The 27,731-nt window shown below is 42.9% G+C and overlaps 1 protein-coding gene across 1 annotated transcript in view; it reads right to left on the bottom strand.

Annotated features, from left to right (window-relative positions):
• Nucleotides 1-27,731, bottom strand: part of TCP11L2 (t-complex 11 like 2) — a 41,788-nt gene continuing 14,057 nt past the window's right edge. The window contains exons 4-10 of the mRNA XM_052639339.1: nucleotides 23,549-23,669; nucleotides 20,564-20,784; nucleotides 18,344-18,480; nucleotides 10,902-11,089; nucleotides 10,505-10,686; nucleotides 7,680-7,852; nucleotides 1-2,327 (exon numbers count right to left, since the gene is read on the bottom strand). Coding sequence (XP_052495299.1) covers nucleotides 2,083-2,327; nucleotides 7,680-7,852; nucleotides 10,505-10,686; nucleotides 10,902-11,089; nucleotides 18,344-18,480; nucleotides 20,564-20,784; nucleotides 23,549-23,669 — 1,267 coding nt within the window. The 3' untranslated portion in view covers nucleotides 1-2,082. The remainder of the gene's footprint in view (nucleotides 2,328-7,679; nucleotides 7,853-10,504; nucleotides 10,687-10,901; nucleotides 11,090-18,343; nucleotides 18,481-20,563; nucleotides 20,785-23,548; nucleotides 23,670-27,731) is intronic.

Raw genomic sequence — 27,731 nt, 5'->3', positions numbered from 1 at the left:
AATACATGTTTTAGCAGAAGAATGAAAATGTGTGTGTGGTGTTTAGGAAAATTGACATTACAAAACAAGACCATGTTAAGAAAATTCTCAAAAGTAGAAGTAAACATTTAAGTAAAAACCAAATAAACAACATGCTAAGGGACAGGATTTAAGAATCCTAATAAATGTACTTGCTTAAATCCAGATGGGACATTGAGATTTACTTTGCCACTTAAAAAAAAAAGCAGAATGCCCTTCATTTTAAAATGCATCAAAAAAAAAAAATGTTTGCACATTGTTTTCCTGCTGGCAACTATAGTATAATCAAGTATATAAGAATACCAGCCAGATTCCAATCTGATAGTAAAAAAGTATACCACCTGGTCTTCTAGTTATATATACAGTTCACTGGGAAAGTGACAAAAAATCACATTACACGCTACCTTTCAGACCCTCTGTGCTATCCAGGCCCCAAAGTGAACAGTTGAAAACAATTTCAACTTAAGAGAAAATGCAAATAAAAATCTATAGCACCTTATGATTTCTAAGCACAGGAAACAGGCAGAATGGACATACAGGAGGAGGGAAAAAATGGGTAAGACCAATGATGTGCTCTTCAGTAAATTCCACTTCTACATAGCTGCTCAAATGGACAAAATGGTGATATATGTATTGGTCATTGGGAGAAAAAAGCTGATGTTCAACGTTTCCTCAATTTGGCAGATCCCTCCAAAATGTAAGGATCAGAGATAAGTTATCCACACAATAACTTCCCAGGCCTTCATCAAATCACTAGGTAGCACCATAATGGTAGAGGTCATGGTGAGGAAGAGGAGGTAAGGAAGAAAGAAGGATTAATCTTTTTCTTCCTACTTGCTCTTCTCCACCAGACCGCTAAGATTCAAGGAGTCCTCAGAAAATCAAACCATCAAAAATGCATTTTATGCAAATAAAGCATTATCCAGTAGTGTTTCCCTCAACACTTCAGAAGCATGTAATTCAAAGACAAGCAGATTTCTCTAGGATCCTGACAAGCAGTGCCAGCGTGGCAAAGTTTAATGCACAAGAATGGCAAATGATGATGGTACTGAGAAGAGCTTCTTGGTCACGGTGGGGTAAGAATTAAATCCACAGAGAAGGCATTTGCTAGCACATTATATGCTTAAAGAAGAAAAAGAATCCAAAGTACATCTGTTTCTTTTTCAGATGTGAATTTCACTGAGAATGGGGGTCCCATTTTATCAACTTTTTCTTACAAGTAAATTCAAGTTACCAATTCAAACCGCTCCTGCCTTATGTAAAAATATTAAAATTGTATATAAACCTTACCAATGGCCTGAGAAATGCAAGGACATTCACAAAGAGATGTGTGCAAAAAGTGTTTCTCTCAGAGAGCAGCATAAGTTGCAAGAAGAATCCACCCTCTAGAATGAGATTTTAGAAGGGGTTTGTTTCTGTTTCCATTAAATCATCAAGGGAGGTTTTATCTAAAATGTGTACATAGCATAAAAATGTATTTAATACGTTTAAATTCTAAACAAATACTGACCATCGGTATCACCAAATGTGATTAGGTATATTTGTAGAATTTGAGGACTATGTAAGTTTCTATTACATATGAGTAAAATTTGATTTGTACATTTCAAATACAATTATCCTTACTTCACATCATTTATTTAGAACATCAGTCCACTTGGTTATGATCACAACTTTCAACCCTTTAAGAAGCTGTACCAAAGTTAAAAAAAATCATTAGATCTGATAGTAACAGGTGAGTAAATACAACTCCTTAAGGGTTGAATGAATAAGCCAGATATAAATGCTTAAGAAAACATTTACAAGTATTATATAGGTAATAAAATTAAATACAAATAGCTTTCTGTTCGTTAAAAAGTCTCTTTAGGACTCGAAAATGGTGCACATGTGGGGACATTGTGATGTGCATGTCTCTGCAATGCTGACATTACTGGGTTACACAACTTCGGGCTAACACTGTGCCTCACACAGGATCGAGAATGTGCCCCATCTGTAATGCCGCTGGTGGAAACAGACTGGGTACCTAAGTGCTGGGCTTCCAATCTCTTTGCCAGTGTCATTTCCTCTTTAGTTAGTAGATGAAGAAGCTTCTGCCTTCCCCGTGGCTTCCTCACCGAACAGCAGCTTTCGGAGTATATTTGCATAAAATGGTCCGTACACTTGTTTGTTGAGATTCACGATGTTTGCGTATTGCGAGCCTAGCGACTCCAGCTCTTGCTGAACGACAGCAAGGCCTCCTGGCACGGGAGGCATGCATCTTGGAGGGCTTGGCAGACAAAGCAGGCTCTTCATGTATAGCTGGATTCGTTTATCTGGGGGAAAAGAAAATATGTTTATCTGTCCTATTATTAAAGCATGTACTTTTTAAACATGAGAATAGTAATTGTCGTAGATGGATTGCAACAACATCCTCAATTCTTTACCCCCTCCCTATACTCATGCCCTTTCCAAGGTAGCCTGGCAGTTCTTCCCATCAGGGCTGGAGCCCGGGTGCCCAGGTCTTGGATCAGGGATGGCCTTCTGACCTGCTTTGGCCCATGCAGAACGTGGCCGGAGTGATGGTGTGTGAGTTCCATGCTCAAGAGGCATGGTTTGAATCTGCCCTTTCTGCCTACCACCACCATGGAAACAAGCCTGGGCCAGATGAGAGCCCATGTTGAGGGAAGCCCAGCTGTTCCATCTTAGGCCATCCTAGACCAACCAGTAGCCAACCAAATCCCAAACACTTGAGACAGCCCAGGCGAGACCAGCAGAGCTAACTACCCATGAGGCTGCTTACCATAAATGCATGCATTGAGTCCAGCAAGACCAAATGAACTGCCTAGTTGCCCCACAGACTGGTGAGCAATTATAGATGGAGTCTTAGGGAAATCTGTTACACAGTAATAGCTAACTAATAAAACATACACAGCACTTTCAGGGCAGAGTGGGGAATCTTTTATAAAAATTCAAATGTCCATAATTTTAGTTATATATCCTAAAGCTGAGTATGTAAACTAGGATTGCTAGTTTAGCCCAGACAGTGTTTTTCTAAAAAATAGAAGCTATTTAAAATGAGGGGCTTTCACATAGAAAATCAAATTTTTGGTTCTTCTTGAAAAATCTACAGATCTGGCAAACTTGGGAGCCCAAACTGCCACAAGGCAAAGGGGAACATACATCTAGGTTTTCTCAGGATAATTGAAGTTGACACCTGCTGTCCTGGTCTTAATAAAAAGAACACTTTCAACAGTGTCCCGGGTTAGAAAATAAATTGTACGACCACCCCCAATGTGGGCAAGAATCTGGAGGCACTGAGGAAGGACCACCCCAACTAGCACTGCCACCTTCTCCACTCTTCCTGCTTCGGTGCATCTGCATTTGCGAAGACTTCACAAATGCATGCAAATGCTTAGAAAAGGGAAGCTGTGGTGTCCTGGACAAATGGCACTGGACAAGCCAGACCTGCTCCAGCCCAGGCTGCTCCAAGGACATTCTCTGGCTCTGGAAACAGAAATCTCACAAATAAGAACATTTATTAAGGAAAATGAGTGAGTGAGTGAAGTTGCTCAGTCGTGCCTGACTCTTTGCGACCCCACGGACTGCAATCCACCAGGCTCCTCCATCCATGGGATTTTCCAGGCAAGTATACTGGAGTGGGCTGCCATTTAAATACACTCATCTAATACAGACAGCTGTAATATTACTGAAATTCTTATATCCAAACACGTCTACCCCAAATCATACATTTCAGCCAGATCTGACCTGGAACTCAAAGTGCCCAGTGTCCCATGTCCATATCTTAGCCCAGACTATTTCCTGTTACTAGAATGCCCTTCCATCTCACTTCATCTCTGCCGAAGTCAAGAACATCATACTGATACTAAAGTCACCTCCTTTCTGTGGCTTTCCTTACCATCTTTTATACCCTTATTATTACTCAACCTTATTATATACTCAATCCTTATTATTGTTACTTGAGAATTTCTCTCTCTCATTTCTCAGACAGTAGGCTTTCTGAGGGTGAGGGCTACTTTTTTAGCCTTTATTTCCCTGGTCTGGCAGGCAGCAGGCATGTCATAAATGTTGACTGTAGTGAAGTGAGAATGGAATGAAAAAGGTCTATGAAGATAAACCCCAAACTGAAAATGCAAGGAACCAGAGAGGAATGGGGGCTGAAGAAGACCTGAGCCTTATCCATAATTTTTCAACGAGAGGAAATTATTCATGGAGGGATCGTTTGTACAGTTGAAAATTACCTTTTAAAAATGTCGGTGGCCATTAGCATGCAAACACAGTGGGAGTTGTGATTTTATTGTAAATAAATAGCACATCAACTGAGAACGAAGAAGGCAGACTGTGGGTACCATGAACAACAGAGGAGGAAAGCTAGGGCTAAGCTGGAGCCCTTCTTCTGTCCCAGGGATCCCTCTAAGGTCTAATATATTCTTGCTCCTCTGTGGGCAGAGAATTCAGAGCAAATGGTCCACTAAACTCCCCATTAGGCTGGCTGCTCGACTCTCATGAGCCCGGGTCTATTTTTGTCACGGTTATGGTCTGGACACTTTTCTGTGAGACTGTTTAAAGAATGCAGGTCTTTCAAAACTGTTATTATGCTGACAAGTAGTTCTGTCTCTTCTGTGGACGAGTCAGTTTTTAGGCCAAGACTAAAGTGATAGAAGCGTCTGTCCATTTAGGAGCAGCCAAACCCAGCCCCTGCCAAAGACATGCCTTGGCTTCCAGAGCCTAGGGAGAGACGCTCAAGTGAGTCATGCAAGTTGCTAGGCAACAATACTTTGAACAAGGTTATAAAATACTTTCAATTTGCAAAAGAACAGGAAACTTGGAATAGGGAGGGCTGGGTGGAAAAAGTGGCTTGACTGGATTTTAAGAGGCCTCCTCAGGGTGGGGCATCTCCTGGCCCCCAGCTTCCCCCTCTCTCTCTGGCGCTGCCAGTAGTTCCCTGATCTAAAGCAAGAGCACAGAGAACACCCAAGGCTCTGGCCAGCCTGCCAACGGGCAGCAGGGCTCCAGCTCTGACTGGAGTACCCATCAGAGCAGATGAGAAGGTGAGTGAGACAGGAAGACTCCCTACCCTGAGACCTGCTGGTTATATGGCCTCAGGTGAGAGATACTTGACTGCTCCAAGTCTCCATGCATTCATTCATCCACTCCACTGCTGACTTAAAAAAAAATGCACAATGTGAGAGTTGCAAATTGAGTTTTATTTGAGGCAATATGAGGACTGCAGCCTGGGAGATAGCACCTCAGATAGCTCCAAGAGACTGTTCCAAAGTCATAGGGGAAAGGGACAGTATATATGTGATTTTGGTGAAGGGAGAATACATGCAATAAAAAACACATTTTACAAAAGGTTTCTGCTAGTCTCGTGAAGCTTCTGCTAGTCACGAGAAACAGTCATCACTACGAAGGATTTTAGTGTTTTCCCAGATAAGAGGAGATATGTGAATTGGGCTCATAAAAAGCTCCGGAGAATATCTAACTACGTGAAGACCTATCCTGCCAGTTTTCCCCAAGCACAGAGTGCCTCTTTTCTATTCTCCATCCCGAACTCCTTTCAGGGGGTGTTGGAGGTGAGCAGCTGCAGCAGCACATGATTTAATCCTTAGAGAGGTAGATGGCAAGTGCCAATCTGTGATTGACACCTCAGTTCAGTTCAGTCGCTCAGTCGTGTCCAACTCTTTGCGACCCCATGAATCACAGAACGCCAGGCCTCCCTGTCCATCACCAACTCCCAGAGTTCACTCAGACTCATGTCCATCGAGTCAGTGATGCCATCCAGCCATCTCATCCTCTGTCATCCCCTCAGATATCTATTAAAGGTCATCTCTGGGCCCCACCCCCCATGGTCTGGGGAAATTGCTGTGAGCAAAGATGCATCCCATCCTCCTCATGAGACCTGTGCACTAGCGAGGGTCTCCTGGTATGAGGCAGAGATGGCTGACAGCCTGCCCCTCCTCCTCCGAGAAGCACCATGGCCCAAGTGCTGGCTGTACCGCCGGAGGTGACAGGCTGTGACACGCTTGTCAGCAGTGATGGTCATGACGGGCAGGGCTTGGCCACAGGCAGCTGAGGTTAGGCTGTGTGTGTGACTTTCCTCCCTGCCACCCCTCGAAGCCCACGTGCTGCACACCAGAGCCCTTCAGTGGCCTGGGTGGCTTAGATTACCAGCATCCCATGTCCCCAGGGATCAGGTTGAAAGACACCCTTTAAGAATCTCAGCTAAATAATAACCAGTGTTTGTGTTCCTAGAGAAGTCAGTGTGGTGCTTTGAAAACTTGCAGATTCCTCCTGGAATGTTTGGATATTCAAATTCCACACTCTTTCCTCCATCTGTCCCTCTCCCACTGCAGCTGACACTTGCTTTGTCTCCCACGTCACCCCATCCTCTTCTTATGGCCACAGCACCCTGATTCTGTCTGGGGAAAACAATTGCTTCCCTAGTTTCAGATCAGGTGTTCAGGTAAAGCTGACTCACTTTGTTTCCAGGAGCTGAACACGTCTTAGGGTTAAGTTTCTTCCACTCTGGCCACCAAAAATGGGATGTGACCACCAACTGGAGCTAATGGGATTCAATTCTAGGGTCACAGTTTGAGCTAAGAGGGGAGGGAAACTGACTTTTTTTATTTTTGGCTTGATTTAAATATGGAAAGATGCAGGCTGGAGTGGAAGTCATCTTGTTATATTGGGAAGAGACTGTTTTAGAGACAGCCATCCCAGAGGAAGGCAGCACTGAGGGACCACCAGGGGGAAACAGTGCCAAGACATCATCTGAACTCTGATTAAGCTGTGCCAGCAGCCAATCCCCCCCAACTGCTCTTTTCTGTGATATGAGCAAATACAGTCCCTTCCTGCTTAAGCCACTTTGTTGTTTAGTCACTAAGCCATGTCTGACTCTTTGCGACCCCATGGACTGTAGCCCGTCAGGATCCTCTGTCCATGGGATTTCCCAGGCAAGAATACTGGAGTGGATAGCCATTTCCTTCTCCAGGGAATCTCCCAGAACCAGGGATCAAACCCAGGTCTCCTGCTTGACAGGCGGATTCTTTACCACTGAGCCACCTGGGAAGCCACTTTAGAGTTTTAAATTATCTGTCACAGGTAACAGAAAAAAGCCCTGATACATTCTCCATTTCCCCAACTCACCAACACAATTTGATCCTGAGATATTTGTTTTCTTAGCAATCAAGCAGGGAAAAAAAATCCACCCACTATGCCTCTCAGTTCTATGGGCCTTTTAACTTTTAGTCTTTCTAAGCCTGATCAAGCAAGGGGCCTCAGCTCACACAGGTTAGCTTCCATCAGAGCATGTGTCTACTTTCTGTGAACATACTGCCACCTGGTTTGGATTGCTGTATTGATCTAGGAATTTAAAATGATGGCAGCATGATGTTATTTTCTTCAAAAACCCTATCAGCTGGGTAGTAAAGGTAGAAGACCCTGAAACATCCCCCCACTCCACTACATATACACACATAAGCAGCAGTGAGTCCCAAACCTTTGAAAAGATTAATGCTTTCTTCATGTTTTCAATATTTATTCACCAAGAGAAGCAGGTAATCTGTTTAAGACTAAAATTTGACTGATACTTAACATTAGCCAAAGCCAGCGTGGTAAAGCATATTGACATTGAAGCAGAAACCAATAAAAATATAAGGACTCACCAATTAAAGACCAGATAGGATTGTCTTCTTCTTCAATGCTTGAGAATTGGCCTACAAGGTTAGCTTGAACCTCAGCATTTAAAGTTGGTAAACCTCTCTCCATTAGGGTCTTGTTAACCTCAACGCAAGTCTGAATGCCAATAGAATTCAGGACTTCCTTCAAGTTAAAGGTCCTACAAAATATGAAACAATAATTCCACCAGGGACAGCTTTTATTCAGCAGGTTTTTGTTTGTTTTGTTTAAAAAATATACCAGCTTGTTTCAAATGTCTACCAATTTTCTCTTATACAGACAAAAATTACCCCTATTAGGATGACCTTAGAAAATAGGCAACTCCTCCCAACCACCAAGCTTTATATGCATCAGACTTTTAAATGCTTAAAACCACCCAATTCTGTAGGAAATATGAAAAGCACAGACAGAAAAATGAGGTCCCTAAAAATGAATCTGCAACCCCATTTTCAGGCAGGGCTATCAGAAAAGGATAGAAAATATTTGTTTAATTTACAAAATAAACCATCTGGCCTGAGGGGATTCAGTCATAGATTTTGTTTTTAATGTGCTTAGAAAATAAGATAGAAACAATTCATTTATCCATGCCTATGTGGGAAACCTATAACACCTGCCAAAAACAAGAAATAAAGACATTCAGAGGCCAACACCATAAAGACAAATTACCTAAAACTCTTGACCTATCATGATGAAAAATGAGAGACTCTTTCCCACTGTTACTTTCAAGTAGCTGATCAATAGTTCCAAATATATACAGTCCAGAAAGATGTAAAAAGTAGTTAGTGGTGGTTATTTAATAGGTAATGAAAAAGGTATAATAGGAAGCAGCATTTGCTGTGTCCACACTATTGTGAATGATATTGAAAATTGCATCTCGCTATTCAGAAAGGATCTTTAAGACAACTTTGTGCAAAATGGATTAAAGGTAAGAGAAGGGGGGATGGTGGTGAGAGGAATTAGACAAAACACAAAACAATCAGATAAGCAGAACAACTATAAAGAAGATGACTTAACAAACAACTAAATAGTTATTAAGAGCTAACATTTATCAAGCACTTTCCACGTGCCACACACCTGCACTAAATGCTACACACAAGTCATCTTCAGTTCAGTTCAGTCGCTCAGTCTTTTCGACCCCATGAACCATAGCACACTAAGCCTCCCTGTCCATCACCAACTCCCGGAGTTTACCCAAACTCATGTCCATCGAGTCAGTGATGCCATCCCACCATCTCATCCTCTGTCGTCCCCTTCTCCTCCTGCCCCCAATTCCCTCCCAGCATCAGGGTCTTTTCAAATGTCATCTTAAGTTGCCATAACTCTAAGGTAGGTATCTTTATATCCCTTCTTACAAGTGAGGCCATGAGACTCAGAGCGACTCAGGATCTTATTCAATGGTACATTACAAGTCAGCAGCACAGCTAGGATTTAAACCCTGGTTTGTCTAACCCAAAAGCCTGTCCTTTTAGTAACCATTTTGCTATGTGCTTCATATGAATACTTAGGCAGTACTGGAGGGCTTCCCAGGTGGCTCAGTGGTAAAGAATCTGCCTGCCAATACAAGAAATGCAGAGATGCGGGTTCAGTCCCTGGTTAGGAAGATCTTCTGGAGTAGAAAATGGCAACCTACTCCAGTAATCTTGCCTGGAGAATTCAATGGAGAGAGGAGCCTGTTGGGCTATAGTCCATGGGGTTGCAAAGAGTTGGACATGACTGAGCAGCTAACACTAAGCAGTATCTGGGGACTCACTAAAGGCTTAATAAATTAGAATTCCTGGAAAATAATGGTTACCCAGTGTGGGGAAATGCTAAGAGCAGGTTTCTGCAAAATCAGAGCAGGTTTCTTTTCCTTATAGGTCTTGGGTCCTGGAATGTGAAAGAAAAGAGCCTGGCAGGTTAGCACCAGGATCAGTAGAAAGGGCAGGGACTTGACAGTCAGGCTTGGGCTCAGGCCTTGGCCTGACCTTTTCGTGGAGTACAGCCCAAGGCAAATCCTATTCTCTCTGAGCTTTAGGTCAAAATGAGAACTCTGGATTGCCAGAATCACTGGGGCTAGTTTGGCTTTTAAGATTCTAGGATTTTATCAAATCATGCATGTGCTCTCTGAATAACAAGCAGGAAGATGGGATGTTGGATGTATTGGGTGTAAAGTCCCTGAAAGCACCTGAGAGGACAGTCAGCAAGAGGAGCTGACATATAGGAGACCCATGGAAACACCTGGTCATTGGCCAGGATTAGAAATTTTCTGACTTGGACAGGATTCCCAATAATGCAAAATTGAAATGAGATTCTAGTATTCAATGATGGTTTGACACTGAGAAATGAATTTGGCAAAGACAAAACTTTCACTGACTTGTAAAACATCTCTGAAGGACAGAGATGTCACTACTTCTGTAGGCTTCACAGAGGCTGGATCTGTGAAGCTGGTAAACATTTCGTTGCAGAAAAATGATGGAGTCAGAATAACTGAATCAGAAAGCCTCTCTGATAGACTCTGAGCATGACGAATTTCTAGGTATTGTTTGTTTTTTCCACAACATTGTCAAAGGAGATCTTGTACACACATCCGTCCTAAGTGGAAACACTACACTCACCCTGGTACCTGTTATGGAAAAGACCTCTCCCTACCGGTGAGGGACATCTAAGCCTTCAGAGACATGAAAAGAAACTCTAGGGAAAGAAGGCATGAGCTAAGCTTCTCTAAAGCATGGTCCTGAATACCACATCCAGATTTTCCAAGGTTATTCGTGTTCTCTGAAACACATGCAGAGCTGGAATACAAGGGAGAGCAGATAAAAATGCTGGAACTCACTCTTTGTTCATGCCTTCAAGTAGAACAGCTGAAATCCTTTTTAGTCTGACTGCAAGCTCAGGTAGGCCTTCTGTGAGAGCACCCACCATGTTATTGGTGATAAGGGCCAGGCAGGCAATCATTTTCAGTTGATTCAGCTTTTCTGTCAGTTCCTGAAGACGTGCTCCATCTGTCATGAGTGTCTAGCATATTTATGATGTAAAAATAGAAAGGGAAGCTCAGTACCATGAACGTGTAAAATCAGCAGTGTTACATCCAAATCCCTGTTTTTCATCTGATTCCAGTTAAGGTCATTAAACCACATGCAACACAGACAGACCAGCTGATACACTGTTTGAACTTAAGAATTAGAATATTGAAAACTTGAGGGAAGCCAAAGTGGGGGAAAAAAACTCACCTCTGGTAATTCTTTTTTCTGATAATCCCACTGTAACAGTTTCAAGTAACTATTATTTAGCACCAACGTAGGGCTCAGGCTTGGCTTGGAGTTGTTTTCGGCTCCAGGCGTTAAAGTAGCTTCAGAAAGAGAAAGTAACTCTTCATGGACAGATTCTTTTATCCACTCTGTAGTTTGATCAAGAGCACCTGCAAGGGAAAAGGCCACACGCTTGTCCTACAGCTGATAGACTCCTTCATTTGTGCATTCCACACACGATGAACAGTAAGATGGCCACAGCCCTCAAGGGGCCTACGGTCCAGATGGGCAGACAGTCATGTGAGCTCACGATTACAGCAGAAGACAGTGAGTACTCAAAGGTGCAGTGGGGTGGAGGGAGGAGAGGTTGTCTACGGTGGAGTCTAAGAGGAAGAACTCCGTAAGTGACACAAGGCAGATAGAGGGAAGAGCTGTCACTCCAGGCTAGGAGAACAGATCACACAGAGAGACGGAATAATGGGAAAGCATGGCAATTTGGATGCTACAAGCAAATCTGTACTGCTGGTCCATAAAGAGGCGGGGAAGGGAGGAGAGAGTTGCAGCAGATAGCATCAGATGGACAGACAGGCCAGCTCACCCATGACCTTGAGTCTTGTGCAGAGAAGTTATCTAGATTAAAAGCAGTGGTGATTAAACATTTTGGGTTCCAGACCCCTTGGAGTATCTGATCAGCGGTTTGCCTTTCCCCACATGCTAATATGAATACTTTTTTTTTTTTTACTTCGGACCCAGTTCTAAGGTTTACCCCTAGAAATAAATTGTTCTTTAGACTACTGCTGCTAAGTCACTTCAGTCGTGTCTGACTCTGTGCGACCCCATAGACGGCAGCCCACCAGGCTCCCCCATCCCTGGGATTCTCCAGGCAAGAACACTGGAGTGGGTTGCCATTTCCTTCTCCAATGCATGAAAGGGAAAAGTGAAAGTGAAGTCGCTCAGTCGTGTCCGACTCTTGGAGACCCCATGGATTGCAGCCAACCAGGCTCCTCTGTCCATGGGATTTTTCCAGGCAAGAGTACTGGAGTGGGGTGCCATTGACTATATTTCTTATAAAAAAATATGCATTTGGTAGAATTTATAAGGAGAAGGCAATGGCATTGACTACATTTCTTATAAAAAAAAAATATGCATTTGGTAGAATTTATAAGGAGAAGGCAATGGCACCCCACTCCAGTACTCTTGCCTGGAAAATCCCATGGATGGAGGAGCCTGGTAGGCTGCAGTCCATGGGGTCACCAAGAGTTGGACACGACTGAGCGACTTCACTTTCACTTTTCACTTTCACACATTGGAGAAGGAAATGGCAACCCACTCCAGTGTTCTTGCCTGGAGAATCCCAGGGATGGGGGAGCCTGGTGGGCTGCCATCTATGGGGTCGCACAGAGTAGGACACAACTGAAGTGACTTAGCAGTAGCAGCAGAATTTATAAGGTGTCAATTGCTTAAAAATGCGGACTGAACACAGGTGCAGATTAAAAAAAAACAAACCCAGAGAATGAAATAAAGAATAGTCACCCTGAAATTCATCAGACCCAGCTCTTAAACAGGGGTAATTTGTGAGCAGCTCCATTTGCTATACTAAAGCAATACCACCCCCAGAATTTCACAACTTTACTTCTCTTCAGTTGGCAAATGTTGTTCTTGGTTTTCCCAGTTTTGTTTATAAAGAAGTAAAAGACTTGCAGTCTTTAAAAGGGATCCAACAGAGAGTAAGAGTGGAAACCATCTCGGGTATAATTACAATGTGTCAGTAATAAGCATTTATATACAAGTGTAATCATTTACAACTGACACATTTAAAAGCCCATTTAGTTATCTCAAACAAAAGCAACAGTGTAGCACAGAGGTTCTGTGCTGGCTGATGGTAGAATCACCTTGGGAATTTACAGAAAAAAAAAAAAAGATTTTGGGTGTCAGCTCTTGGAGATTTTGATTTAATCAGCCTGAGATGGGCTCAGGCATCTGTGTTTGAACACTCCAGGTGATCCTTATATGTAACCAGGCGTGAGTACAATTGGTAAAGCAGAAAGAGCAAGAGTTTAGAGGGAAACAAAGATTTTCTCTAAGGGATCCGCTAAGATTTCAGGGGCTTCCCAGGTGGCTCAGTGGTAAAGAAAATCCACCTGCCAACGCAGGAGCAGCAGGAGACATGGGTTCGATCTCTGAGTCGAGAAGATCCCCTGGAGGAAGAAACTGCAACCCACTCTAGTATTCTTGCTGGCATAATCCCATGGACAGAAGAGCCTTGTGGGCCCCAATCCAGGGGCCCCAAAGAGTTGGACACAGCTAAGCACACACGCACGCTGCTGAGATTTCACTCCCACAAGCAAGAATATTGACTGCTCTGAGCGGCTCCAAGAGCAAGGTCAACCCTCAGAGGCACTGGTACTTGGTTTTCCCTGTGAAAAAAAGCCTCTCCATTAATTTCTTCAAAGGCAACTGAGCACCAGCCATACACTAAATACTGTACCTTGCTTTGGAAACTAATCAAACATTTTCCCAGTGGTACTTGTCACTTAGTAGGTTCTCAAAAAGCTTTTGCTCTCTATATATGGTATGAGACCTGGCAGGTTTCCTTTTTAACTCCCTATCTCTGGAGTTAACCATGGGCTTAAGGACTGACTCAAATAGTCTCCTTCAGATTGGCAAATTGCTTTGATCCCTGACACCTGAAGATATCATTCCCTTTTACTGATATACATAGTGCATGCAAATCAAACTAAAAGATATAAGGTGTTTTTTGCAAACTTTCAGAAAGCAAGAGGAGGGAACACTTCCTACTGTACATATTAGGCCAGCTCTGTGTATGTGAGCGTGTGTTCAGATGCTCAGTCATGTCCAACTCTTTTGAAATTCCAGAATATTGAAAATAGGGGTTATCTAAAGGTTTGGACAATGCCAGGGACTCCCATTCATGTATTCTGCACCATTCTCCTGGTTTACTGAATGGTGCCTGTTCAGAATTGCAAAGACCGAGAGCTAGCCTGGCCCCTATTTTCAATATTCTGGAAAATATTCACACCCAATATTCCAGTTTTCAGTTAGAAGAATCTAGTCTGCTTATCCGTGACATCGACTCTTTTATGCCTAGCTATACCTCACTTTCCCTTTTGTTGGCACTGATTTTGAGAAATCATTTCCTTCACTCCATGCTTTTTGCGGATTTAATTAGAGGCCACATGACCAGGACCAGGCAACCTCCCTACCCAGGGGTTGGCCTGGCTGAGACATATGCCCATCAGACTCTTTCCTGGGACTCTGAATGATGATTACAGCGTTCAAGGATGGTCCATGTTGAAGTGCACATTAACCATCTGAGGACGCAGCTGGGAAATTCCCCTTGTTTTTTCCTCTCCAGATTCCTGATGCCATCCTGATTTCTGGCCTTGTGCAGTCTCAGGAAATTTTAGCTTTTCTGTGAACTGCCCTCTCCTTCCATTCATTTCCTTTTCTGCTAAATCAGCCAGTGAGTTTCTGTTGCCTCTGATATAACTCAACTGATACAACACAAAACTGAAAAATCCAAAGAAAGGAATGAAGGCAGCAGCTTGGTTTACTCCTGGCTTGGCCAGGAGAGACCTGGTTTCCAGTCCCAGCTTTGCTGTTTCTCGGCTGTGCGCCTCTGTCTTTGGGCAGGTTGCTGCTGAGCATCAGCTTGCTCATCTCTACAATGTTCCATAAATATTTCCCGAATGCCTTGGGTGCCAGGTAAAGACAATCATAATGCAATTTCATTTATTTTTTGAAAAATATTTATGTCCCATGAGGATTTCTGAATCACATGAAATGAAGTTCCTGAGAACATTTTATCAGATATAAGAGATGATCTAAATAAAACCTTTTCTTTCTGAGTATCTGAAAAATTACTTGTGGCCTAGGGGTTATGTGCCATTCTTTCCACAGATAATTTAGTTGTTGGGTTTAATGTGGTTATTTTGCTAACATTTAAGACACATACCCAATCACTGCGTAAGGCTTTCCTGAGTGTATTTTAAATAGGGAGATGACATAAAATCTCTCTGTTGGCAAAATACAATCTTTTGGGGAGTCAACTAGGAAACCCAGAGTACTTCTAAATATTGATTTTCCAAATAATTATTTACAAAAATCATGTACACAAATAAATCCAACACTTTTGTACTTCTATGCAGTACTGTAAGACTTTTATTTTGATAGCAGGGCACAGTGGCCGACTTTTGGCAGCGTGACTTGAGGATATAATTAACAGCTGACATACACTCTGCTTCCTGGACTCCTGATTTCTCTGGGAACATATTTAGAGCAGGGCAATAATGACCTATTTGCACAGCTGGATTCATTCTATTCTTAAATCTCTGGAAATATCCGAGTCAATGTGAAAGGTACGAGTGAAATACAAGTGACTAAGTCTGGATTTCAAGGAGAGAAACAAATCATTTGAGATGAACAAAACTGTAGTTCAACCCTACATTAAGGGTTTTGTTCAAGATTATAGGCCCATCTTGACTCAAGACATGGAGACATTTGTACACATGTATATGAACACACAGGGACGCAAATGAAACCAACCAGCGAGTCTCAGGAAAATGCTGCTAAGAACATGGTTATCATATTAATAGTTCAGGTTTCAGATCCAGGGTTGATGTAGGGTTCTATTTCCCATAATCCCTCTCTGGCTTTGAAGTCAAAACAATGTAACCCTAAAGTCAAGAGAATTTTTGTTGCAGAAGGATCCTTAGACATCATCTAGTCATATCTGCCACTCAATGCTAGAACTTTCTCTGCAAATACTCCCAAGGCAGTTGGTATACTGTTTGGAGAGAGTCAGTTTTGCATAGTGGTTGAATGCATACACTTTGGGGCAGAGACACGCCTGAGTTATCTAGGCTCTTCCACCCACTAGCAGTCTCTTACTTTAACCTCAGTTTCTTCCTTTATAAACAGTAGGTGATAACAGTCTCATAGGGTGATTTGTGAAGCTTGGATAAGCTAATAAATGTAAGGTGTTTGGCACATAATAAGGTCTTGGCACACAGTAAGTGTGCAAACAAAATGTTAGCTAGCATGGGCTACTATGAGTGACAGGAAGTCCATTCTGAAGTTAAAAGAGCAGCTCCAGCTGCTAGTGTGCAAACTGGCTGTTGGCTACTTCCCTCCCATGGGTCCTAGTCTGCTCTTCAGAACTTAACCAAAGCCCTGAATCACTAACCACAGGGCAGGCAGTGCTCATGGCCCACCTGAGTCTCCCTGGTACTAGGCACTATGGGCCCAGCTTCACTGACTGTTCCTCATGTCACCCTCCATGCCCCTGCCCTCTTCCCTGGACAGGCTCCAGTCTGCTGGAATCCCTCTAAAGGAGGCATGTGTTTGGCTCTGTATACATAAGGCTATCATATTGACCATCTTGACAGAAGAGCACAGTCCACGAGGGGGAAGGTGGCATGGGGGGATCACCTAACCCAGACTTAGACTGTGGTTGCAACTGAAGCCCAGATGCTGCTGTCAAGGGTTTGCTAATAAGGGAACCAGTGAGCTAGCCTCTTGCCAACTGTCCAACATCTGGCATCTCGGTTTCCTCACCTGTGGAATGAAGGGAGAACAGTACCTCCCCCACTGAGGAACTGTGAGGATTCAGTGAGGTCATACTTCCTCCTCTCCGCTTCTGGTCTGGTTTTAATGTCCACTAGTCCACTGAAACTGCTCCCATCACAGTTACCAAGGAGCCTCATACGGTCTCATACCACAATCAAGCCTTGGTCTTCATCTTTCTTGACCACTTAGCGCTTGTCACAGCTGATCACTGAACACTTTCTCTTCACTTGTTTTGCAGGACACCACCCTCTCCTGTCTTTCTTCCCCTCCCTGGCTACACAGTCTCTCTTGTTGGATCTTTCTTCTCTTCTTAAGCTCTAGTATGCAAAAGTCCCAGGTCAGGCCCACTCAGTATCTACACTCACTGTCTAGGTAACTTCACCCAGGGTAACCCTGGGATAAGAGCATGGAGTGGACAGGAGTGTGGAGTCAGACTTCTGGGGTGAGTCTCAGCTCTACAGCTCTCAAGTTGTATTATGGTGGCAAGTTATTGAGCCTCTCTCTGTCTCAGTTTCCTCATCCATAAATAGGAAGTAATTTCCTAAAGTTTTTAGAAAGATTAAATCAGTTAAAACAGGTAAAGTGTTTAGAATATGGTAAGCATTCTATATGCGTCAGCTACTATCCAGTTCCATGGCTTTAGATGTACACTCCCAGTGTTCACCATTCCCCCAAACTCCAATCTCATTCCTAAATCCCTTCCGGTATCTTCATATTGATGTCAAACAAGATCTCAAAGTTCACAGGTCCAAAACTGAACTCTGACTTCATCCCATCTCCCACCCTCCTTTCCTGGGTCTCTCCCATCTCACTAATAGGCATCACTATTCATCGAGTTGCTTAGAGTCATCTTCCATTCTCGTTTTTCCCTTATCCAACTTGCAGCAAATCTTGTTATTCCATTTTCAAAATACAACCAGAACCTGATCTCTTCTCACTACCTTCTACCACCACCATTTGGACCATCCGCCATCTGTGATACCACCTAATTGGTGTCCCCGTTTCCCTTCTTGCTCCCATATGATTTATTCTCTACCCAGGAGCCAGAGTATGTTTTAAAAATAAAAAGCAGATGCTGCGTCCCTGTTCAAGCTCTCCAATGACTCCCCATCACATTTGGACTGAAATCCAAATTCCTCTTATTTCCTAACAAGGCTCTATAGGGCTTGCCTCGGTCTACTTCTTGGCCTCAACTGTAACCACTCTTTCCTGCCTGCTCTACTCCAGCCACACTGTCTGCCCTGTGTTTGTGCAAAACACAAGCAAGTTTCTACTGCAAGGCCTTTGTACTTGCAGCTCTCTCTGGCTGGAATGTTCTTCCCTCACATCTTCACATGGCCCTTCCTCATTCCTTTGCAAACTCTGCTCAAATGTTACTTCTCTGAGAGGCTTCTCAGTCCACCTCACCTAAAAAAAAAATAACCTCTAACCCTCACTCCTGCCCCATTACTGTCTGTTTCTTTATCCTACTTTTATTCATAGCACTAAATAACACATCTGACCACATATGCTTGTTTTTCTGTCATGTCTTCTCGGCCATCTCCTTGGGAGCTGCAACTTTATTTTTTGTTCATATCTACAGCACCCAAGATGTATCTGGGACACAGCAGGTGGTTAATAAATGTTTCTTTCTTTTTTTTAATGCATAAAGAGTAGTGCTTACGCAGTTCCTGGGATCTAAGTTAACAGCTGTAAGTTTGTAATATTAATTTTAGAAGTCAAAAAAATGTTGAACAGAAATGCCAAAAGTCTTTAGTAATACTATTTAAGATATCAAAAACCAAAATGCCATATTTCACCCCATTTCAATATATATCCACACATAGTTTACTTACTTGGAGTTTCTTCTAAAATTTCTTGGAACTTGGTTCTCTCATAATCTACCAACTGGCGCTGAAGATGTGGTCTGAGACTCCGAATTGTAAAATTCACCATGTCCATTTTCATGAGGTCCAGGACATGGAATATTTGTCTAAAAATTTCAGAGTTAAAATAGTTACACAGGTAATCAAGAAAATCATCTGAAATTCACTAACTATTATTTATTTTACAGGCTGGAAAAGATAAACATCTCCGAAACGGTTTTGAAATTCCAATCACTTTGACAAGGACACGTTTCATAAAAGGCATTACACATGCATTCCAAATGTATTCTTCCAGAGATCTCAAGAGTATTTGCTTTAGCAAATATACTTCCAACTGATTCATTACATTCAGCCATAGACTGACAGACACTAAGAAGTATAAACAGTGAGTCTTAACAATGAGATAAAAAAAGATTCAAGAAGGAATTTTCATTTGAAAGTCCCTGAAATTTTAAGGAGTCTGAATATAGTATACCCTGTTTCTATTCCTAAGGAAATAAGGAAAAAGAAAAAAGAGAAGGACAGGACAGTGAAGCACCAGGGAAAACACTGCATTTCAGAGCTGGGCAGCCCTGTGTTCAATTAGAGCTTCACAACTGACCAGCTCTGTGGCCAGGAACAAGTTACTCAATCTCTCTGAGCCTTAGTTTCCTCACCTGTGAAAGAAAGGGACAAGATCAACCTTGGAGAGATGTTGTGAAGAGTCAATGAGATAGCATATTAGAAATGCAGGGACAGTACCAACCACTAAGTGCTCAATATACGAGCAAGATGAATGCCACAGATTTGATTATCACACATGGGTAATAAGATCATTCAAAGCAAGGATTCCACAGCTGAAGAATCTCAACCTGCCAAAGCTGAGCACAACTCTTAAGGATATTTACAACCCATTTTACAGATGAAGAAAGTGTGACTTAAGAAATTGTCAACTTTCTCAAAGTCAGAAAATAAGGAACTTGCTATATGCAAACCAGTTTCCTCCCCTTCCCTTTCCAATACTATTACATGAAATTTAATTCTCTATGTGGCTGTATTCACACACACACACAAAAGGGGTTAGGGAGAAGAATTTGTCTTAGTGGCACAAAGTGCTGTAGACTCCTCTTTCCTCTGGGATCACAGCCAAACTAGAGTCTTTATGATCTTACTGTATACCTCACTTCCTTAGGGAAGCTGCAGCAGAGTTAGCTAACCAACCACCAAAGGTCCATTTCCCTTTCTGCAGTGTGGATGTGTGGCTGGGAAATGTGATTCCACACAGCAATCACATTGCCTAGACCCACTTCAATCTACGTGGGACCGCAGGACTAGGCACAGTCAGTGGAATATGTCACTTCTGGGGCGAGGTGGTTAAACATTTAATAGGCCTTCCTCAGGGCTTCCTGGGTGGCTCAGTGGGTTCAGTCCTTAGATTGGGAAGATCACCTAGAGAAGGGAATGGCTACCCACTCCAGTAATCTTGCCTGGAAAATCCCATGGACAGAAGAGCCTGGTGGGCTACAGTTCATGGGGTCGCAGAAGAGTCAGACACCGCTGAGCGACTAAACAGCAGCAGCATGCCTTCCTCATGATCTCTTCCCCATTCACCAGCTGAATGTAAAGGACTCCAAAGACCTGGGTGGAGCCAAGGAGAGAAGGAGCCTGGGTCCCTGACTGGCTCTTGGAAGGCTGCCTGACCAAGAATCCCTGACTCAGACTGTGGCATGAGTGAGAAACAAACTTTTAGTGGTTAAATCACTAAGAATTCAAGGTTTACATGTCAAAGCAGCTCCAATACCCTACCTAATCAAAGCTTCCTGTATCCTTGACGAGATTAGGTGCCTCTGCTGGGGTCCCTATTAATCCTCTCTACTTCCCCTCCCACAGAGCTTTATCACAACTGTAATTCCTTGTTCAGGGTTGTCTCCTCATTAAATTGTAAACTCCCTGGGGTCAGAGATCATATCTGCCCCTTTCATCACTGCATCTCTAGGGCCCAGCACTGCCAACTAACACCTTTGTTTGCTCATTCTATGTGAAAGTTCCACGCACACAATAAATGATTGACCCCTTGCTTAGTCAGTTTTTCCCCTAGGGTTAAGGGTTCCTTTGGGAGACCAGTTACTATTCTGTGCCCCTCAATTCCCACATTTCCCTTCTGAATGCACTCATAGGTACCTTAAGAAAATGCAAGCAGCCGGCACTAACCTCAGCACCTCCACGATGTTGCTGGTAGCCTTCAACTCTCGGATGTCGTCATCTCGCACAGGGGCGCACAGCTTTCCCATGGTACTGATGACGTAGTTGGCCAGGCCTTGGATGTCGACAGCACTGTGCTCAGCCTGCTGCCTAATGAGGTCTGTGTCTAAAACTTCACAAATCTGGTTGCGAAGCCTGTTGCCACCAGGAGTCAGGAAAGAGAGAAGAATCTGCACAGGGAGAATGAACAGCATCATTACATGAAGAAAGGCTGTCATTTTTTAAAATTCAGTGTCTAGATGACCAAGCTCCCTGCCCTCAGTATTTGAATGCCCTGGATATCATAGAAGTTTGCCCCGACTCAGTGGTGGATCAGAGAAGCATGACAGGGTCCTATCCTAAAAAGAAAGCTCTATCTTCTGTGCCGGGAGCCAGCACGAGGAGTCCCGTCCATGGTAAAGGTCAGGAGGTTAAGGGGTCCGACAGGCAAAGGCGAGTCGGGCCTTAAGGGAGCCTCGCTGAATTTTCTTGAACATCTACCCCCAAAAACCAGAGTCTGCCTGCTTTATTGTACTGTGCTTTCCACTCTTTTGACATAACAGGGGGCTATTCCCCACCACCTTTCTCTGGAAAAAGTTAACTTAGAGCTCCAATTGACAGTCTCCTGCAAATAAAAGGAGTGTTTCAGCTCAAACCCCTTTGATGGCTCTCTAACTTGCCTGACAGGTTTAACTACACTTGTGATTGTTTACAGCCCCCAACTGCGAGAGGCACGAAGCTTAAAGCATCTTAAAGATATAGAACCTTTCCTAAAAAGCTAAAAATTATACTGGTGATGGGTTTCACTGTTGAGTCAATGACTGCTGCCAGACCTCCATATTCTTCATCTTTTAGGCACCTGGAGGATATTAATCAATGTAATTGGGATATAGAAAAAGGAATATAGTAGTTTTGATGTTAGCAACACTAGGCTTTTGAGTTAGTAAACTTTCTCTTTGTTATAAATCGTTGTGTCTTTGCTATGTAAGAATGTGACCTTAATTAGTGCTTTCTGAGAGTGGCACCAGACTTTGGGAAGAACAACACTTTTAAGGGCAAATAAGTTTTCTGGTTGACAGACCCTTATCAGAAAAGGGCTGTAAAATGTTAATTGGCCTCCTGGCCAGAAGATGATGTAAATCACCTAAGACTTGTGTATACAGCTAGGTACGCAGAGAGAAAGCCTGGTCTCGATAAGAGTCAGGGCTGCTGATGCTGCATAATTTTGTATTATCCATTGATCTCTATGTACAACCAGAAGTATAAAAGGCTTTCCCAAACAATAAAGGATGAGCCAGTCACTGGAAAGACTGGTTTCCCCCGTGTGGTCTTTTCTCCTTCTTTTCTGGCTGAATTCCCATGTGGGGCGTGTAGGCTCACCATGTCTACTTACTTGCCCTGGCTTCTAAGACCCACACGAGAGGGAGCCCAAGGCGGGGTACCCTCCACTATTCAAGCGGGTGCCAGTGGCCTACGTAGATGGTGCAAACCTCTTGTCTTGAGGTTTTATTAGCTCTCTGAGTAAACCAAGTTATTCAGCCTCTTTTCTCCACTAATTTTCCTACTATACTATTCTTCCCTAATCTCTCTTTACATTTCTAAATAAGTAAGTTTTTCTTCGCTGATTCCGTCCACCCTTCGAATTACCCTGGATCCACTAGGGCTGGACCCCGGCACTTCTGAATGAAAGCCTTCCCTTCCCTCCTGTGGGAAGTTACTAACACCATCATAATGAAAATAACTGGTAAGGAAGCAATAGTATTGAAAGAACTTGAAAAAGTTTACAGAGAAATCATGCAAAGAAAGAGAAAGTTGCAGATCAGGGATCCAAAAGAACCTTTTAAAGAAGGGCAAATGGCAACACCCCCACAGGCCCCATTGGTATAATACAGTATATTTACATGTGAAATATATATTATCGGCTTCCCAGATGGCACTAGTGGTGAAGAACCCTCCTGGCAATGCAGGAGATGTAAGAGACAGGGATTCAATCCCTGAGTTGGAAAGATCCCTAGAGGGAGGCATGGGAACCCACTTCTGTATTCTTGCCTGGATAATCTCATAGACAGAGGAGGCTGGTGGGTTACAGTCCATAAGGTTGTAAAGAGTCGGACACAACTAAAGCAACTTAGCATGCATGCATGCACATTATATACTATGGGGGCAACCTATTCACAACACAGTAGACACTGTACTCATACACACAGCATGTGGTTAGGAGCATGATCTCTGAGCAGGAGTGCCTCAGTTCAAATACCTTCTGCCCCTCAAAGCTGTGTGACCTTGGATGAGTCAGGGAACTCAGTTTCTTTATATAAAATAGTAACAGGCATAACTACCTCATAGCATTATGGTAAGGAATAAATGAATACTCTAGTGCTAGCACAGAGCAAGTGTCTTGTGAAATGTTAGCCATGACTGTCATCTGATTTAATTCTTGCAACTACTCAGGAGACTTCGGCTTCCCTTGCATCTCAGATGGTAAAGACTCTGCCTGCAAGGCAAGAAACCTGAGTTTGATCCCTAGGTTGGGAAGATCCCCTGGAGAAGGGAAAGGCTATCCACTCCAGTATTCTGGCCTAGAAAATTCCATGGGCTGTATAGTTCATGGGGTCGCAAAGAGTTGGACACGACTGAGCGACTTTCACTTCACTCACTCAGGAGACTGAGACTTAGGAGAAAGCAGAAGCAGATCACTAAAGCAGACCTATCTAATCTGGGCTCTGTGCTCTGAAGCACCATAGCCGCCACCTACCAGCTAAGCACGGGCCTGTGTTCCTGTCACTGCCCTCTTCCCCCGTCTCCATCCTCCTCTCAGAGATGCAAGCAAAAACTCTTCCAAAAACTCTGGCTCAGTGTTTCAAAAGAAGCCTCCAATACTCTTAACAGAAAAACAGCCTCTGGGGCGGGGTGGGGGCAGAGGATTACTAATGAATACAAACAACATCAACTTGCCTCTCTGATTTCTTCGAACAGTTTGATGGCGTGTTCATACTCGGGAGGCTCTGCATTCAGTTCTGATTCCAAGACATCCCAGAAGGCCTGATGGACAATGTGCCTCACTCGACCGGCCAAGCTATGGGAATGAAATGAATCACTTTTTTTTAACATAAGCACTATTTTTCCTAATTATAAAAGAAATATGCACATTGTATAAATCTTAGGAAATGCAGAAAAACAGAGTATTAAAAACTGCTCATAATTCTATTATTAATCTTTTGACATATTTGACATATTTCAATGAATGGTCTTAATACAATTTTTATAGTAGTGGTCTGTACAATAGTATATACTTATTTCATTTAATATTCTGTCTTCAGTGTCTCCCCTAAATTTTTTAAGTGCTTCCTTCCTATAGCTTTCAACAAGTTCATAAAATTCTGTCCTACGACTTCCCTGGTGGCACAATGGATAAGAATCTGCCTGTCAGTGCAGCAGACCCAGGTTTGATCCCTGGTCTGGGAAGATTCCACATGCCATGGAGCAACTAAGCCTGGAGCCACAGCTACTGAACTTCTGTGCACAACTACTGAAGCCCGCATCTAAAGCCTGAGCTCCACAACAAGAGAAGCCACAGCAATGAGAAGCCCATGCCCTGCAACCAGAGAAAGCCCATGTAAAAGCAACACCTGGTGCAGCCAGAAATAAAAATAAACAAAATTCCATCCTAAGGAAATACCTTATTTCACCCATCCACCCCCCCCCCTTTTTTTTTCCAATATTTTGGCCACACTGCACAGCATGTGGGATGTTAATTCCCAGACCAGGGATCAAACCTGTAACCCCTGCATTGGCAGCAGAATCTCAACCATCAGACCACCAGGGAAGTTCCCACAGCTAGTCTCCTACACAGATCTTCAGATCTGGTCTAGGTTTTTCGGATGAGGTGGCCAAGTTGTTCTTTCCTTAATAGCGGACGTTTCGTGGCATGGAACAGAACAGATTGGCCCCAAGGAGACATGCATTTGAATGCCTGCCAGCTCCAGCTTAGATGTCCCATTTAAAGTTGGCCAGACCACACTGCTGAAATAGGAGCCTTCCTAGGAAAGCTTCACAATAGAATAGGTGGCCACCTTGCTTTATCCTGTCAATGTCAATGTCCCAAAATAGATGCGTGTTAAAATACACATCCCCACCGAACTCCTATACCACTTTGAAACTGCTTTTAGAAAAGCACATATTTCCCTGAACTGTAATCACTTGAAGTTTCTATCCCTCACAGGGCTGTGCGCCTCTCTCAGATAGAGGCCACTTCTTCTAGGTACCTGCCACCACACCTAGCATAGTGCTTGGTATTTACTGAAGGTTTACTGAATGCATGGTAAATGAATTGATAATTTGACAGTTGAGCATATCACTTAAATTTTTCTTTTTAAAGCTCAAATAGCTAAAATATACAATAATGTTAGAAATAAAAACTAGCTTTCTGAGAAGCGTGACTTAAAACTGTTTTTGTAACTGCAAATACTATACTCTACTCAGCCACTTTAAATGTTAAAACTTAGTCTAGTTGCCTGAGTAGATTTATTCAACATAAATGTCATTCCCAATGTCTGAAATGCTTTCAAGCAATTACAGAACAATTAGAAAGGCACACATTGCAGGAATGGATTTTTGCTCTTGACTTTACAAGCCGCAGGTATTTGGCTTGAATGCACCAAGCAGGAATGAGCTAAAACAACTTTATAGCTCCTTGAAGGATGTCAGAGTTTAAGTTTTCCAAACTTCTTAGATTTCTACTTTTGGGTGGGTAGTGATGAGATCAGTCAAATCATTTATAAGTATTCCTACCCAGTATCAGAAATCTGACTTATTTTACCAAGTGTTTCTCCCCAAGAAAATACTTGGTAAAATATGAGAGTCAGCCATTTTTTAAACAGTAAAGGAGACAGTGCTTTGAGAGCAATTGCCTGTCTCCTCATTTGTCAAAAGTAATAAAGGATGATGCTTTGATGAAAAAAAAATAGTAACAACTTAGCCACTGTGGAGAATTATCTGAAAGGGCAACAGCTAATGCTATGCTATTTCACTTTTAAGCAAAGGTAATGTGTCCGAATCCTGTGTGCTGTTTCTCTTGCTCACATTTTCTAGCCATGGCAGAAAATGAAGAAAAGGGGAATTCCTATCTTCCACAGTATCAAAATACCCATGTGCAAGGCACTTACATGCCCAGGAGCATGCATTCAGAGTGAGTATTGTGGAGAATGTGAGGCTCAGATACAGTCTCAGCAGAGCCAGGTCAAACCCCAAGGTCTGTCTGATTCTAAAGGGCCCTCATTCAGTCTGTATTTGCAACTTATGAATTTAAAGCACAAATATTCCCAATTTGTCTTTTGCTGCACTTCAAAAATCATACTCATTTTAAATTTAAAAATTCATTTTTATTAGTCAATAAATGTTTATTCAAAATTCAATATGTGGTAGTCCCTGTTTCAGGCACTGGGGTGTTTCAAAAAGAGTGTGCTCTCAAAAAGCTTATATGTTGGCAGGAACAGAAAGACAAAAAACACACTGACAGTGAGTAAGACAATTTCAGAGCCACAAGGAAGGCAGAGGAAGACAATGCGGTCCACAGTGATGAAGAGGGTGCCCATTCTATGGGGCGGTAGAAGAAAGCTTCTCTAAGACACGAATGGGGAAAAGAAAGCAGCTGGTAAAGACCTATGGGAAAAACATTAAAAAAGAAGGAAGACGGAAAAAATCCTCGGGATAGGATCAAGCTGGTGTGCCGCAGGATCACCAAGGAAGCCAGTGTGGCTGAAGCAATCAGGAGGGAAGGAATAAGAGGCACGGTTGGTGAAGAAGGGCCTTGCTAGTCATACTATAGAGTTGGAATATTTATTCTAAGTGTGATAGAACCACTGAAGGTTTTTAAGCAAAATCAGGATTTAATCTGATTTACCCTTTAGAAAGATAACTGTGGCTGACTGTGTATGTGGAGGATGGACTTCCAGGAGCTAAGGATGAAGACTGGACAACCAGCTAGGATAGAAAGAGTCCAGGTCAGAGACGATGGCGACCTAGCCTGGGGGTAGAGCAGCAGAGCTGATAAAAAGGATCGTAGTGAAATGCGATCACCGTAGAAAACCAAACAGATACACCTACTTTGGCCAGTAATCTTAAAAAGTATTCATGATTATTATGAACATCCCCAGGAGGAGGACTATGATCCATAATTTTAAAAAGGAAAACTACTATGTTTACTCTTTTCCTGCTTTAAAACAAAAACTTGCTGAATGGAATCAAATATATGTTGTCTTCACTGATAGAGAGAATGCCTCCTGATTTATAAATGGCACTGTGAGCTTTCAGATTCAGTGTTGTTATCCATGGGCCAATTTTGCCTCTAAAACTTATTCACCTGCAGTCATGGCTTCAAGCCTTTTCTTCTCTTTGTCCCAGGGGACTTGTGAACCACCAAAACTGGAAAGACTGAGGTGGGGTATAAGGACATGGCTCTAACTAGAGATCCCTTGGGCATGATGTTAACCGGGGGTCCCTATGCTGTTATGATTCCTACCTCCTATCTAGGCTTCTAGACAGACGCATCATTCTGGCAGCTCAGCTGCATTCATTTATCTTTTACAATCTGAATATCAGTTTTTAATAAGTCAGGCTGAAAACATTTCTTGAGCATGTACAATGTGTCAGGCACTCTGCTGGGCAATAAGAACAGAGCACACAATATAGACATAGTTTCTCCATTAACAGGGCTTTGGGTCCAGTGGAAAAGACAGACATCGAACCTAATATTATAAGACACCTTAACAATTATAAGACACCTTAACAGAGGGAGAGGGGGCTTTAGGAGTCTTTAGAAGGTGATTTCATGTAGTCTAGTGGGCTCAGGAATGTCAGGAAAAGCTCCGCTCAGGAAGTGACATACAAACTGAATTCTAAAACTCTATGAGTGACCTATTCCCTAGAAGAATGGTTTTAAAAACAAATAAAAGACCTTGTTAGAGAACTAAATATAGTAAGTCCCCTATATATGAATGAGTTCCATTCTGAGAGCACGTCTGTAAGTCCAATTGGTTCGCATGGCAGCCCGCTCCAGTATTCTTGCCTGGAGAATCCCATGGACAGAGGAGCCTGGTGGGCTACAGTCCATGAGACTGCAGAGTCAGACATGACTGAA

This window comes from Budorcas taxicolor, chromosome 5 (genome assembly GCF_023091745.1).
Source record: "Budorcas taxicolor isolate Tak-1 chromosome 5, Takin1.1, whole genome shotgun sequence".
In the NCBI taxonomy this organism is placed as follows: domain Eukaryota; kingdom Metazoa; phylum Chordata; class Mammalia; order Artiodactyla; family Bovidae; genus Budorcas; species Budorcas taxicolor.
This window is presented reverse-complemented; position numbering and strand designations above follow the sequence as displayed.